The following is a 16,197-nucleotide window of genomic DNA, read 5'->3' as shown; positions in this document are numbered from 1 at the left end:
ATACCCACACATGAAAAGGCTCCATGTCTCATTAAGTAAAGATACAATTAAAGCACCTGCATGTTCATGGTGAATGGGAAAGTGTTTATACCTACATTCAGATAGAGTATTTGAATTTTAAAAAAACAGCTGTTTGGTTCCCAAGTCATTTGGCAACCTGTGTGCAATTAAGTTAATACATCCTGCTTTGTAAGAGGTGTTAACACAGACATTTAGAAAAAAAATAATCACTGTGCTGGCAAGAGATGGATAAATTTATAAATTGACAGACAAACAGAGATATTCAAGAATACTTCTGAAAACACTGTGTTGCAAACTGAGTTTAAGTGTGTACCAAATCCTCTCCTGCTCTGTCCTCTTCCTCTTTTGGGGTTGTCTCCTCAACGGCAAACCCACTGCAAACACCAGAATTTAAACAATTCCCGAAGTCACAGGATGATAAAATCCTAGGTCCTGGCTTGACTTTGGGAAGGTCAGCTCAGACCTCAAGCTTGGAAAGGTTTACCTCAAACTCACCTCTACTACCAGTTCCTCAATAAAGGTGTCAAGAAAGCCAAGAAACTTAAGAGTGGAGTGGGATTTGGTAAAAATCTTGGTAGCCAGGTTCAGACAAGGCCCTATACAGAAGCAGACAAACCTGGGTTTTGTTGTATTTGAAACCACCTCTACTACATTGATTTTTCATTTGTTATTTTTAACTGTCAATGTTTTAGTCCTCCAAGGCACCTTTTTAGCTTTTCTATTATTAATTCCCATTGGCACTATTAATCAGGCAGTGCTCTGATACTCTAGTCAAAACTCTGGTCCTATAGCAGAGATGTTCCACAAACATCCAGTATTCAACTTTAGAAGATCAAATGAAGTACTGTTAGTCTCCATTTACAACAGAGGCACAAAACAATGGTGACTAAAACAGGCCACAGGAAATCTGAGCCAATCAGAAAAAGAATCCCATATCTAACTACAGGGTCACATCTTCTTTCAATACCAAGGCTCCAAACATCGTTACTGATTAAGATATTCTAGCTTGCAAATGAAATTAGCTCCAGAAGATGATGATGCATCATCTTTCCCTGGTTCTACTTTGTGCTGGGTTCACCTTCAATGCATGAGGTTATTTGTGGTCACATTTGAGATGAAGATTATATTTCATCCAAGTATTCTTCCACCGTAATTCAGTTATTCAAAAAGATAGTTGTTTGTGAATGGTGATTTCTTACTTTCTTGGGTAGGGGAGAATACATGAAGGATGGAGTTGTGGGTATATTCTGTGCCATTTCCTGGTGGATCATCTGCATGGAGATCCAACATCGAAAACCTGCTCATGTCAGTGATTCAAATGTCCAGTCATAAAAGGGAATCTATACACACAAATCCCACAAGGCATTTAGGACAGTTTTTGCTGGTTTTACTTCCCCTCATGCAACACAAATCATAATACCACACAGACCTCAATGAAATTATTACAATTTATACTGGATGAAGATAAGCTGTAAAATCGTAGGTTAAATCATCAGCCCATTTCCAGAACAGCTTTCACTACCAGCATACATTATTCAAGCCATTATGCCCTTCCCAGTACAAGTTTGATTTATTTTTTCCAAGCTGGTATTCATAAACCTTCAGCTGAACCTGACACCAGAAGTTTGCCGAGCAGCTGGTTTTGCTTTTTATCTCAACATAAAAAATACCAGCATGGCTTTCTGGCAAAGCAACACAGGGCAGTTTATTAACCTACCTTTTCTTCTCTCTCGCTCTTTCAAAATAGCTTCCAGCCATTCTTGCTTCTCTTCAGGGGTTTTTGCCATGCACACAAACCATTTGTTCTTTGCTGTGTTGTGGATCTTCCAGCCATTAATGACAGTGTGGCCGCTGCTGTGATAGTCAGCTGGGAATAGATAAAATGGCTTAAAGAGCAACAACTCTTAAAAAAGCAATAGTTGTTGTAATTATTAAGAGCTCCTATCATGATAAGCAAAGCTCAGGAAGTACAGAAGAATAAAAATGTGCCACTTGTGAACTATAAGTTAATAAGCTGTACTTTTAACTTTTAGCACATAATATCCATTTTAAAATGTAACAGAGAATTGCCTAGCGTAAGGAAGAATATATAAACTCATTAATAAAACAGGCATAGCCCTATTGAAAGAACAGATAACGGAACTTGGAGTAGTTTTGTTTGTGTTAAACTGTAATAAATAATTCCTTAAAAAGCAGCATCGTGGTTTTGCTCCTTAAACTACTTAGAGCTGCTCTGCTCATTGAATGATTTACTATTACATTTTTAAAAGGCTAAGTATTCAGTCTGAAGAGTAAGCAAATCATATGTATGTGATGTATCTTTACTGGGTACCTGAATAAATACATATACATTTACTTGTTTGGACAAAATGAAATATAACAAAAGATTCACTATGACTTCAAAAAAAATGCACTAGCAAAATGCATATATTTATAAATATGTTCCTAACAAGCCTGTCTTCAGTGTGCACATTATGGGCGAGAGGTCACGATTGCTGATCTTGGATATCTTGAACTTCTGACTCTTAACATTTAAACCACTATGCTGTTAAAAAAAGACAATTTACTACTTATTACTCTGTCTTTATCTACATAACATTCGATTATAACATGCTAGGCCATACATATTATTCAGAAATTAGCTAAATAGACTCCTCTCCAAAACTAACACCCTTGAATATCCTCAACTAGGTTTACAGGCATTTCCAGGGGGAAAACTTGTAAGGCGTAAGTGTCCCATGACAACAAATATATTTTTTTGCATAAAATACAGATTGAAACTAGAACTAACAACTATAGTACAAAACATTAAAAAAATTAAAGGTCAACATTCTCTCATCGTGAACTTTCATTAAGAGGCAAGAAAGTCCTAGGGCCAGCCCTGAACTCTAGAATAACCACAGAGCTTTTTATTTTGTATATACTTTTTCATAATTCAGTACTGTTTTGTCTAATGAGATGGGATTTTCTGAAACTGAAACTCTTGCTGAAATGCTTGCTAAGGTTTATCATAAATCTCAGCAGACATGCTAGTATCCTTTCAATAACTCTGCATTTTAATTAGATGGAAAGCAGCCAAGCTTTGTATACTGGGCTGGGAAATGTCAGGAACTACCAGAAAATCATGAGACTGATGGCTAATTTCTAAACCAACAAAACTTTCTAGTACTCAAAGTGTATAAGAAAGTGCAAGCATGTCTATAACAGGGAAAAGATGAAGTTATCCTTACAACATCATGTTTATACCACTTACCTATTTATAATATTTTCATTCATATAACCTATGCATAATATTGTTTGCCCCTTTCAAAAACTTTCTTGAAAGCCAGTCACCATATCATTTCTGCACTGTCAGAAAATCAGAGTCAAAAGTCAGGGAAAATAAAAAAGTCTCAGACAGAAGCTTTCAGCTGACAGACTACAGCATTTTGGAGAGCAGAGGCAGGAGAGCTACTGGAGGAAAGAACGCTAAGGACTCTCTGTATTATTTAAGCACATACTTGTAAAGCTTGCAATATGGCAGTAGTTGTGCCTTTTTGTTTATTCATTAAGTTAGAAGTTAATACATATAAAACTACAAGGTGATATTTTTCCTGCAGTCTTTGTTACCGTACATCCATCATCGCAACACCCGTGTTTGGTATGGAAATATTATGATCTCTAAAGCAGTGAACCACAGCAGTTAAAATTGCAGCCAAAAAAAAAAAAAAGGCAGCTCAGGCTCATAAATGAGTTGAAATCCTCCCATTTCACTCTGGACAGAAATTTGGTGTCAACTTAGTAGCTTAATTCAGAAAAAATGGCTCATCCAGCAACTTCAATATCTCAATGGGGAGATGACATTTTAAACATGCAGCTTCCTTGGCACCTGAATTTCTGTAAGTGCAGGGCAATGAGCACAGACAGTTTGACATTTACCTCATACCACTACAAACTCACTGAATTCTTTGAAAAGCCCAATCACCTAGCTGGGTACTGAGGCTGCACACAGACATCAATGAGTTCAGGTGGAAGAAAACGGGTAGTATTCACCCAGTTTTGCAAAAAGAACCCACCGTGGTAATGCCCAGCTGGACTCCAACCTCTGCCTTCAGCTGCAACAGCCCTGCTTTCGCTGTTGCTCACCATGATCCTCACGACTTCAACTCCCCAAGGCTCCCATGAGCAGTTTGTTCTCACCAATACCCATGCCTGTAGCCTCCTGAAAAGGATTTCAGCATTACACTACCATCCCATATAAACTCGGACCTTTTTCGGACTGGCTGCTGCACAAAATCTGGCCAAGAGCTGCAGATGGGCAGCCAAGAGGTGTGCCTGTTCCAACGGGCCAGCTGCACAGGATATACACACACTATTCACCAAAAGGCAACCACAGCTGCCAGCCAGGCTAAAAAACTTATTTGCAAACCCAACATCATAGTTAGAGAAGGAAGAAGTGTATGAGACTTCAGGTTGCTCCATACAAAGTATGAACAAGCATGCTTAACAAGTCATCAAGCCTCCAGCTTCCCAAGAAAAGGTGATGAAAGATGACATCATCTTCTAAGGATACTTGGTAATACACTTAAGCTTGTGATTTGTTCTGTAATATATTGTTCAAAATTTGGGACTCAAACCTCGAGAGATGCATAACAAGCAATTTGTTACAGCCATATACAACAGAATTTGTTTCTGCCCTTAAAAAACAAAGAGAAACCTCTGTACTGAAGTACTGCTAAGTTTCTCAGATTTAAGGTCTTAGGAGCACTGATGCTCAGAAATACCAAGGAAATAACTGCTGTATAATATCAATTCCCTTCCTCCTCTGTATACTTTGAGATGCAGTCTCTGGTTACTATTATTATGTAGTGTTTTCTCTATTTCATGCCTCATTTCATGAAAGCAGGGGACAGAACTAAGATACTATAAGCAACCATAAATCTGGTATTTCTTAAGTCTCAAGTGCTTGTCTTCATAAACTAAATAACATTCATTTAATGGCTGATGAGTACTTTTAGAAACACATTTTTCTCTCAAAACTGAATTTTAAAAAACTAATAAAAGCTATACCCTCACAAAATATACACCTTTCTAATACTTGCAAGTGGTTGTGTAGTCACATTGTTTTAGGAACACAAATAGTCTGCCCTGGTAAGTAATATGCATTCCACTTTAACCAGTGCAATCAAAAAAAGGCAGAGTGCTTCATGACACTGAAACAAAAAAAGAAAGCTTCCACCAACTGTACTGCTCAGCCAAGACCTAATTTCATCAAAGAAAATTTGCTTTTCAGAAAAAGCTTTGTTAATTTCTGTAGGCATGTCATTAGCATGACAATAAACCACACTGAGAATCTGTTTTCCTATTTCTGTGCTTCTACTTACAAGCAACGCAGACTACATTCCTATATCTATCTATACTGAGAGCAAATGCTCTTGGTTACCCTGTTCCCTGCAGCCCTATGGTTCTTTATACCAAGTGAGCAGAGGATCCCAAACTCTATGGTAAAGAACTGTGGAAGTGTCATCTACACTCAAGTCATTAATGTAGAGACCCATGAAGAGTACATGAGAAAAAAATCATGCCTAGATATGAAAACAGAAGCACTCTGTACTCAGAGCTTGCATTCTCAATTAAGAATTATAGAAAGTGATGAGGAACAGATGATTAAGGAGAATAAAATAATACAATACCAAAAAAAAGAACATGCAAAGCTAACGTGAATGAGGCTCAGACGACCAGACTACTACACTTGGCAATAAGACGAGACGAAAAGAACGCGGAAGAATAGTACTGGGTCACAGTTCAAATGCGGATGACTAGAGGGGATGAGAAACAAGACATCTGGGTGCAACAAATGAGAACAGTACAGAAACCAAGACAGCAGAAGGTCAAAGAAGGGCATCAGGATCTGAGTGAAAGAAAAAGTATCAGTGTGATGAGAGGGAATACACTTCTGACTATAAGGAAGGAAAATGGGTTTTTCTTTAAAAAAGAGAGTGTCAAGAGAAGGACATAAAGGTGCCACAGGTCAGGGAAATAACAGAGAAATTTCCATATTTCAAAGAGAACTATAGAAAGGAGGGATGATTATTTTAGGATATTGGACAAACTGAAATGGAGAAGGTGGGAAATGCAGGGATATGATTAAAACAGAAAAAAAAGGCAGGTAAGAATAAAATCAAAATAACCGAACAATTAATTGATGTCTCAGAAATGTGAAAAGGATGGATTTTAGAAATGTTGCATACATAAAATTGACAGGATTTGATATGGGTCAGGAGAGCAAGTGGGAAGGAAGCACGACAGCCTCCAGTGCTGTGTGTGAGGCTGTAGGAAATGGGGATGGTAGCAAAATTTCCTGTGGCTGGAGGAAATCGGACTCCTGGTGTTTGCTGTGGAGAGGAAGGTGATTTGTGCTTAGTCAAATTATACTTGAAGATTCATTGAGGAAGAAGACAAGGAAGGAAAATGGACCATGTGAAACAGATCAAGGAATAGATAGCTAGGACAAGCAAATGAAGAAAGCTACGACAGATTTGAGAAATACAGGAGAAACATGAAAGGAGGAAGGAAGAAATATTTGCTGAAGTCAACACTAAAAGCATGGCAACATCTGCGATCGGGACCAGCAAGAGAAAAAAGTTACAGAATTCTTGGAATATTCATCATGAACAAGATGGCGAGTATGAGTCTCTGTGGCGACAGTAATGTCGAGAGTTACAACTAAAGAGATGCCATCTCAGAAAGTGACATAGTGGAAACGGGAAAACTTTTTATTTCTAAAGCATATCTAAGATAGATGAAGGAAAATAAATGAAAGGTAGTCAAATAATACAGGACATAAAAGACTGAAACACCTTTTTAGTATAAACAAAGTGCTGAGATTTCACACAAATAAAGCTAATAATTGGGCAGATATACAAGCAAGGGAAACAGCAAAATATGGAATATTGGATAAATTATATTCAAGTCAACGAGGCCTGATGAAATTCACTATAGTGTATCCACAGATATCTAAACCACTAACTAAATCGCCAGGCCTGGCGAAGAACGTAACCCCAAACAGACGTCAGAGAGTTCTTACAAAAAAGTCTAGTAAAGAGAACGAATCAAGTGTGACCCCACAGTGTTGTACCTTACATTTAGCATTTTCCAATAGTTTTATCAAGAGCTTAAATGGTTCAGCAATAACACAGTTTGTTCATGGAATCAAGGCAAGAAGCACTGCAAGAGCTTTCGGAACAAGACTTGAACTCTGAATGCTTAATGAGTTGTGGAAAGACTAAGATAAAATTCAGTACAGAAAATAAAGTAATTATTAGCTCCTATCCTCAGACATTGACACACTATAAGATATAATGGGAGAGGCACCAGTACTGCACGAAGTGATCTGGTGTGGTATTCTAGAACACAAACTGAAAAACTGAGAAATAATGCTCTCAGAAAAGGCAAACAGTCCTGGGATTAGTAACAGACATCCCACATGCAGCAATACAGTAATTATTATGTGCTACTTGACACCAGCGATCTTTCAGCTCTGGACACCTCATAATACAAAAGATTCAAACAAGTTTAAAAAAAAATGAAACAAAGGACACAAAAAATAATAAAAACTTAGAAAACACAACCCATGACTAGAGGTTGAAAGCCTTATAAAGAAGAGATGGAGGAAAGACATAACAGCTTTCCAATAGACTAGTTTGTTGCAATAAGAACAACAGTTAAATTGTTCTCCAAGTCTACCCAGAGGTGAACAAACTATTTTAAAAACAAGGAACTCAAGTTTAGAAAAAAAAAAATCTTAATTTTTAAGAAATATTTAACTTCTGTGAAGGACTTCTAAGAAGCTTCCTTAAGCTGTACAATCCTTGTCATTAATGCTAAATTTTAGAAAGAAGTTACATTAAGAAATGCTTGGAATCATAGAATGTCCTGAGTTGGAAGGGACCCACAAGGATCATCGAGTCCAGCTCCTGTCCCTGCACAGGACAACCCCACAGTTCACACCATGTGTCTGAGGACGTTGTCCAGTCTCCTCTTGAACACTGTCAGGTTGGGGCCGGGACACCTCCCTGGGGAGCCTGTTCCAGTGTCCAGCACCCTCTGGGTGAAGAACCTTTTCCTCATGTCCAACCTAAACCTCCCCTGGCACATCTTCCTGCCGTTCCCTCAGGTTCTGTCATTGGTCACTAAAGAGAAGAGATCAGTGCCTGCTCCTCCTCCTCCCCTTGTGAGGAAGCCATAGACCACGATGAGGTCTCCCCTCTGTCTCTTCTTCTCCAGGCTGAACAAACCAAGTGACTTTAACCGCTCCTCATACGGCTTCCACTCCAAACCCTTCACCAACTCCGCAGGCCTCTTCTGGACACTCTCCAGTAGCTTTATATCCTTTTTATACTGTGGCACACAGAACTAATCCATCATAGATGTAGGGCAAACCTAATGTTATATTAAAATCGGGAGAAGTAATACATAACTTCTGGAAATTTCCTCCAGACCTACGTATTTGCAATGCCACCCACTGCAGGTTTCCCATAACTTATTTTTCAGTTCTACATTGAGAAGCCCAAAATGATTATTAATTGTAAGGAAATAATAATTGTTATGCTCAAGGGTTAAAGTCAAGGTCCCAAAACAAAAACTGACATTTGTAGAAATACTTTGGGTTTTCACCTTCCTAATGTAAGGAAAATTTCAAGCAATCATATGGATTATATCCCTAAAGGTATTAAAAAAACCCACTTCCTCTTTTTCTTAAAAAGCCATGTTACAATTTCAGCATTTATAGTGTTTGAGGTTTTACTCCAACAGAGGTAACTTTTCCATTTGCTTTTATTAATACAAATATATCACGTACCTAGGGATACTTTATTTAGGAGTGCTGGAATGACGTAAAGTGACGTTAAATACACAATTTCAGTTGAGCAATAAATGTCACCTTATTTTATTATTCTGTACATGTTAGTGTAAACTAGTCATCTATGACCGCCCAGCTAATAATGTACAAAAGCAATGATGTGTCACAGAAGCCAAACTTTCATATGAGCAGACAGTCCTTCTAAAGAGGCACCTTGCTCTTTCTAAGTACAAGGAGCACCCACCATTCTCGAAAAAATCATGAAGCTGCATTTGATTCCAGCACCTCGAAAAGACTGCTCCGTAAATGAGCAATACGAATATACTCACCTGTTCCATCATCTACATTCTCTACTTCCATTACTTCTGTGTTTATTCTGCCCCGAAAAAGGTAACGATGGCCATCTGTAGATGCTTTGCTGTTCTTCAGTCGCCTGATTAAAAAAAGCAACAGAGGAGCAGGTCACCCATCACCTTTTGCTCTGTTTCTGCAATGCTGCCTGTACACATAGCATTTAAAGACTGCTGTAAGGACCACAACCCATTTGTACCTGTGCAATTGAACTGTGGAGACCACTGCTGAATGGGGCACTGCCGATGCTAAAGCAAAGGTGCTACCCCTGGTAAGAGTAAACTGCAAATTGCTGGGTGATGTCAGAGTTTATCAGGAAAGTCTCATTCTGTAAACGCCCTGTTCTAGCACTGGTACCTTGTGCTGCTGCCTTGGCACCAAAGACAAATTACCGCACTGGGAGGACCTTTCCTGCTAACTGGTTTAAGCCTCCATATGCCAGTCAAGAAATTCAACACAAGGGCAGCATGACTGAAAAAATGAAATAAGAACACCTTTGGATATAAATCTTGACCTACACACAACAGCCTCATAATTGGGATTTATGCATGGAAGAACTATGAAGACATATTTACTTCCTCACATAAGAGTTAACCAAGAATTATAACTAAGAATTGCTGCAATTTTGATAAAGTTTCACAGTGACATATTCCCAAGCACTTGCATTGCTATAACTCTGTTCCCAGGGAAGTCAAGGCTTCTTGAGAATTCCAGTTCTAGGCAGCTTTTCCCACCTCAGATAAGCCAGGGAAAATGTTCTGTCCATTCCACCCTATAATGATAATTAATACCATATATCAAACAAAGGCCAGTTCCTGAGAACTAATGATCATCTGAATTCTGACCTTCACTCATTCCAGAGAGATACTGGTTTCAGAAAATTACCTGCCTCTCAATCATTACTGTCTAACGAGTAACTCTAAGTTCCTTATTCAGAAACCAAACAATATTTTAAAGAAAAAAACAAAACAGCGGTAAGCATAAAGGTTCAATATCATGCTTTTTCTCTGTCAAGTGAGGTATAACTCCAGTGACCTTTGTACCTATGCACCCAAATTTAGCGATCCACATTTATACAACTCAGCAGCAAAAGGATTCTTAAAAATTACACAAAATACCTTATACCATAAAAATATGAAAATTTTTGTAAAATTTCCAAAATACAAACCTCCAGTGAGCAACACTCTCTTTACCCACTTACCAATCAATACCCAAAGTATCTTGCTGGTATATAATCAATACATTTGATTCATCTATCCAGTAATATATATTCAGTGGCTACTCGATAACAGTTTCTAGATCAAAGAGACAAACTGAAGCAGTTTCAAGAGGGAAGCCTATACACAGGAGAACCCTTATTTTTTAGACGCATAAAAACACCAGATGTTAACTGCAGAAGCTTTTTGCCGAACTAAGGAATTGCTCCTCACAAGCAACAGCTTTCTGGCTGTTTTTCCTGATTAGAAATACAAGGCTTGAAGCTCTTCAATCTGTAGAGACTAATTTTATAAACATAAGCTACAATACCAAATTGAACTAAAAATTCATTCTGTTTACCACTCCTAGAAAAGGGTGACAGCAATGCATATAACCTGTTGTGGAAGATGGACAAAACAGATTCTTTCTCACTGTACTTCACCATTTGGACTCTGCATTCATACAAATTTTTTTCAATGTTTGAATTAAATTCATTTCTCTTTGGATGATAGGTCTCCTCTAAAAATGCTGACTTTTATATTGCAATTAACTGCAGTAAACACTTTGGTGTTGTTCAGATATTGTTATGAAACAGCATACAGAGGATTAGCTCTACTGTGAGAAAAAACAGATTATATTTTGAAGCATAAATTAATCATTTACCTGTGCTTTTTTTTGCAGTAGACCAAAAGGTTATCAAAAAGAAAAAATATCCTCTCTTGGATATTTCCTGCTGAAATTTTCAGTAGTAGTCCACTTCGGAGCATTTCTGTGCACGTGTCTGTGATGTTGGACCCCTAAAATCAATTGTAAAGAGATTTTTTTTTTTTAATTCTGTGAGAACTGAAAGAGTCTGCACCAATTAAAGAGAAGTTTCTTATACAAACTCAGAACCATAATGATCCTCTGGCAACAGCAAAAATCAAACTCATGGTAATTATTACATGATAATTAAATAATAATATCTAATGTTTACTTGATGCTTAACACCAGCTTTATATTCATTTCATTGCCATTAACTGGGGTTATTTGAACGGATAAAGTTTCATCACTAAATTTTCCAAATTATTATACATTTGTGCATAAGACGTCTCCTGAAAAATTAGGCCAACTTTATACAATTCCTCTTTTCCTCAGTAACTTCACTATTTAGTCAGAAGTGTCAGAAAATGGGGATTTACAGACACAATCTATGTTAAGATGAATTTGTAAACTGAAGTAATCTGGAACTTGAACATCATCAAGAGCATATACTTCTACACTAAATTAAGCTTAACGGAAAATTGAAAACCAGCAAGATTTAAAATTCAGGCAAAGTAAATAGTGGCTCGTACAACTACGACTGTTTAGTATACTACTTCTTAACATACTCTGAAGACATGACATTTTTCCTAAGCTTGAAATGTGTGGGATGAAACTTCCCATGGCTCATTTTTGCTTCAGGCACCTCATTCTTTCATGTGAAAAGAGGCAGGCATTTTCATAAAGGTTCATGTAAAAGAAGCAACTTTAACAGAAGATAACATTTTCCCCAAAATATTTCTGTGAAGAGGTCCTGGCATTTGTATGCCTTATCAAGAGAAATTTACCTCTCAAGGAAGTCTGCCTTGAATTCAGAGGTGTATTTTGCCATTCTGAAAATCCCTGCTCCTGCGGGACAGAGCTCCTGTCTATGCACTATACACATCCAGACACAAAATCCTGTGGATAATTCTGCATGCTGGCTGCATCAAGCAAACACCCAGAGCTCCAGGAGCTTCCCAACTAGAGGCAGTCAACAGTCAGCCTGGGAACCTGCAGAAGCCAGGACTTTCCTTTCATCTACAGATGTTCTGAATGACTTACGCCTGCAATAGCTGTAGTTACTTCCTCTGCTTGATATAACCACAGCAGCCCAAAGAAAAATGCATCCAATTAAGAGTCAAGAAGCAATCATAGGTTCTGCTCTTAATCTTACCCTTCATCCTTCGTACGTCACAGCCCTGAATATTGGGCAATAGCTCAGACTGTTCTAAAGAGAATGCAGACTGTTTACAGAGACGATAAGAGAGATTGCACCATCACACTGGAACATAATTCAGGTCTCCAAATAAAGCAGCTTCAGTACCAGCAGTAACCACTTCTGTTACCATTTAGGTGCAAATGAGCCAAAAATGAGTGTCATCTATAGTCACTACACCATACTGCCCTTCTTAAGACAGCATCAGCACCAGAAGCTGGCACACAAATTTAACAGTTTTGTTTGAAACCAAACACTGAATTACCTTAAAAGCACGCATAGCGTTATAAATTAAGCATAAATTAGGGCTGCACTTGATGCTTGCTGACCACAGCTACAGAAAAGCACTTCTTTCCATTCAATTTCTTTGCTTTCGTGTATTAAAAAGGGTAAATTTGCTGGAATAGTGCTTACTAATAATTTGCATTTTTAAAGGCTGGATTTTTTTTTAAAGTTTTGTTTGTTTTTTACAGAGAACTTCAGCTTTGCTAGAATTTTTTTTTTGGTAGAGAAGCTAAAATATTTCAGCTTAAGGCTTCAAAACTGTATCAGCAGTTTCAGCTTTCTAGAAAAGGGTGTATTTTCTCATAGAAAGGGTCTTATAAACACATTTTGTCTCTTTTTATTTCTAGAAAAATACATCCTTTTCCCAACAGTACTAGCAAGATCTGCTCCTGTGCCAGCATCACGTCACAAAATACCATATTTTATACATATTTTACATGTATATAATTCAGGCTACCTGAATTAAAGACTCACCTCATTCGTGATTCAAGTTCAACATTACAATATGCCAGTGAGTATCATCTGTATCACACTACTATGCTTTGCTATTGTTTTCCCCTTCATTTTCCTCCTTTTCTAATATAAACTGCTAGATGCCGAAAAACACACCCCAGAGGTACTTTTTTCCCCTGGAGACCTCCCATCCAAATACTCAACAGCGTTAACTTCACCTGTTGGATACCTTTTGACAAGATCGTAACCCGTGCTGGTGTGGCCGCAGGTCAGTGAATTTTGTTATTGTTGTTTTATTTGCTGAAGTCCAAGGGAATAACATAACAGGATAAGAAGTCACATCTGGCTGTCCTACATAACATTGCTAGTGCAGAAAAAGCCCTGCCCACCCCCTTGCCTATGTAGTGCTGTTAGGGTCAGCCTGTTCCTGGACTTGGGGTGGGCATGGAAGTGAAAGGGAGAAAAGAGGAAGGGCATCTTATGGGAAAGCACTGCTGTCCCTATGTCTGGGGTGAGCTCTCAGAATCACAGTGGTTGGGGTTGCAAGGGACCTCTGGAGATCATCTAGTCCAACCCACCTGCTCAGGCAGGCTCCCCTAGAGCAGATCACACAGGACGGCGTCCTGGCGGGTTTTGAATGTCTCCAGAGGAGGAGACTCCACAACCTCTCTGGGCAGCCTGTTCCAGGGCTCTGGCACCCTCAAAGTAAAGAAGTTTCTACTCATATTCAGATGGAACCTCCTGTGCTTCAGTCTGTGCCCACTGCCCCTCATCCTATTGTTGGGCACCACTGAAAGGAGTCTGGTCCCATCCTCTTGACACCCACCCTTGAGATATTTATAAGCATTGATGAGATGACTTCTCAGCCTTCTCTTCTCTAGGCTGAACAGACCCAGCTCTCTCAGTCTCTCCTCATAAGAAAGGTGCTCTAGGCCCCTGATCATCTTTGTAGCCCACTGCTGGACCCCCTCTAGTAATTCCTTGTCCTTCTTAAACCAGGGAGCCCAGAACAAGACACAGCACTCCAGATGCGGCCTCACCAGGGCACAGCAGAGGGAGAGGATAACCCCCCTCGACCTGCTGGTCACACTTCCTAATGCACCCCAGGATACCGCTGGCCTTCTTGGCCACAAGGGCCTATTGCTGACTCCTGGTCAACCTGTTGCCAACCACAAATCCCAGGCCCTTCTCCGCAGTGCTGCTTTCAGCAGGTCTGCCCCTAACCTACAAGCACTGCCATACCCACCATGCAATTCAAAGGAGGACTGACAACTATAAAATTTTCATGAAAGATCTGGCTACACCTTGAACCTCCACATGGGTTTACAGCAGACCACCAAGCTACAGTTGATATCCAGCCCAGTAGGATAATTAATTTATCCAACTCCGAGATGCCCCTCTCGTGGAGGGAGGTTTGATGCCGCAGTAATGGATGAGAGGTCACCCTTGTTCCAGAAGCAGGTGAGGTTATCTACTGCACAGCTAAAACTGATCTACGCTACCTACAAGCAATACTTTTGGAATAAATACTAGCAAAACGTTCTAACACAAACAAGTTTTCATTAAATGTTTGAATCAAAACTACCAGGGAAATCTCAGATATAAGAAATTTGAACCTGAAAAGTAATTTTCTGGCTTGAAGTTTGCATGAATACATATATTTACACTCAGTGCCTGCAAGGGAAGATTGTATAGTTGCTCAACCTAAATGTAGAAACACTACTACTATGCTACAATTCATATTTCTATACATTTAAAGTACCTGCAATTAGAGCTGATGGGGTATTTTCACTGAAACCAACATTTTTCTAATATGTCAATTTGAAAATGCCATGTATTGTAGAAACAAACATGGTTTAATCATATTACAACAAAACATATAAAGGACTCCAGTGGAAAAAAATGACCTGCAAAGCAGGCTTATACTGTGAACCTAGACTAGTTTTTCCTTCATCTATCCTACTGAGTCATTAAAGACTCCAGACCTCTAACATAGAGCAGCCCTCTCCTGTGGGTAGCACTGGGGCCAAGGACAGTGGGGTTTTTTTCAGGATAGCTAGTGTGGAAATTAAAAGCCCATAAGATCTCAGAGCCTGAAGATTATTTAGGTAAAACTGGCTTCTAGCAAACTTTGTTTGCCAGTCAGTCGCCTGTCATCCCACTAAGGCAATAGCTCAGGCAAGAGGTCTGAAATGTCAGCTACCGTGACCACATCACAAAACAAATGCATTTAAAGTGCACTGGAAGGAGAGAGACCATATGCAAGAAACTGAAAACAGTATCTCCCTCATCCTTAAGTCAACGAACACCCACCTTTGACATTAAAAAATGACCTGTATCACCTTGAGATGAAAAGCAGCATTTGTTGGTTTTAGTTGCTACAAAAGCTACTTATGTACATATTCTGGGCAGACTTCAGTCAAACCAGGAGGATCTGACCACACTGATTCAGTAGCCGGCATGTTAACAGTGACAAAGGCCAGGCTGGATGGGGCTCTGAGCAACCTGATCTAGTTGAAGATGTCCCTGCTCATGGCAGGGGGGTTGGACTAGATGACCTGTGAAGGTCCCTTCCAACCCAAACTATTAATATTCTATGATAGGTCAGTAATTACAGATATTAACTTACTCTTCAGTATTTGCACATGGGCACAGGAAACAGAAAATAAAATAGGGGAAAGGGCTGAAAATCCTGGAGTTTGAAACAGAATCTCTGTTAAAATACTACTTGATGATATGGCAGAATGGAAAGGAATAGAATCCCCACGCTTTGTCACTATGTTGGCCTGTGACTCAGACTGGGTTGTTCGGTTTCCAGCTTACAAATAATACAACAATTTCATTTTTTCTTCTCTCACTGAAACTTCCACACAAATTTTACTGACAGACTCCTTCAGCTGCTGAGCCATTCTCCAGCTGAGACAGCCACCTACACAAGTTCTGAATTCAGGCCAATAAATCTAACCACTTAGGAAATTAAGTGAGAAAGTCATTATACTCAAAATTTTATTTCTTGAAACAGATGTTCCATTTTTCCATGAATCTGTATTTT

General features: G+C 39.0%; 1 protein-coding gene across 4 annotated transcripts in view; it reads right to left on the bottom strand.

The window, feature by feature from the left end:
* The window catches only part of PREX2 (phosphatidylinositol-3,4,5-trisphosphate dependent Rac exchange factor 2), a 178,194-nt gene that overhangs the window by 104,003 nt on the left and 57,994 nt on the right, over positions 1-16,197 (bottom strand). For all 4 annotated transcript variants that reach the window (XM_065627409.1, XM_065627410.1, XM_065627411.1 and 1 more), the window contains 3 exons: positions 11,072-11,205; positions 9,190-9,293; positions 1,739-1,888 (listed from right to left, as the gene is read on the bottom strand). In XM_065627409.1, the coding sequence (XP_065483481.1) occupies positions 1,739-1,888; positions 9,190-9,293; positions 11,072-11,205 (388 nt within the window). The remainder of the gene's footprint in view (positions 1-1,738; positions 1,889-9,189; positions 9,294-11,071; positions 11,206-16,197) is intronic.

The sequence above is a fragment of the Caloenas nicobarica genome, chromosome 2, assembly GCF_036013445.1.
Source record: "Caloenas nicobarica isolate bCalNic1 chromosome 2, bCalNic1.hap1, whole genome shotgun sequence".
NCBI classification, from domain to species: domain Eukaryota; kingdom Metazoa; phylum Chordata; class Aves; order Columbiformes; family Columbidae; genus Caloenas; species Caloenas nicobarica.
This window is presented reverse-complemented; position numbering and strand designations above follow the sequence as displayed.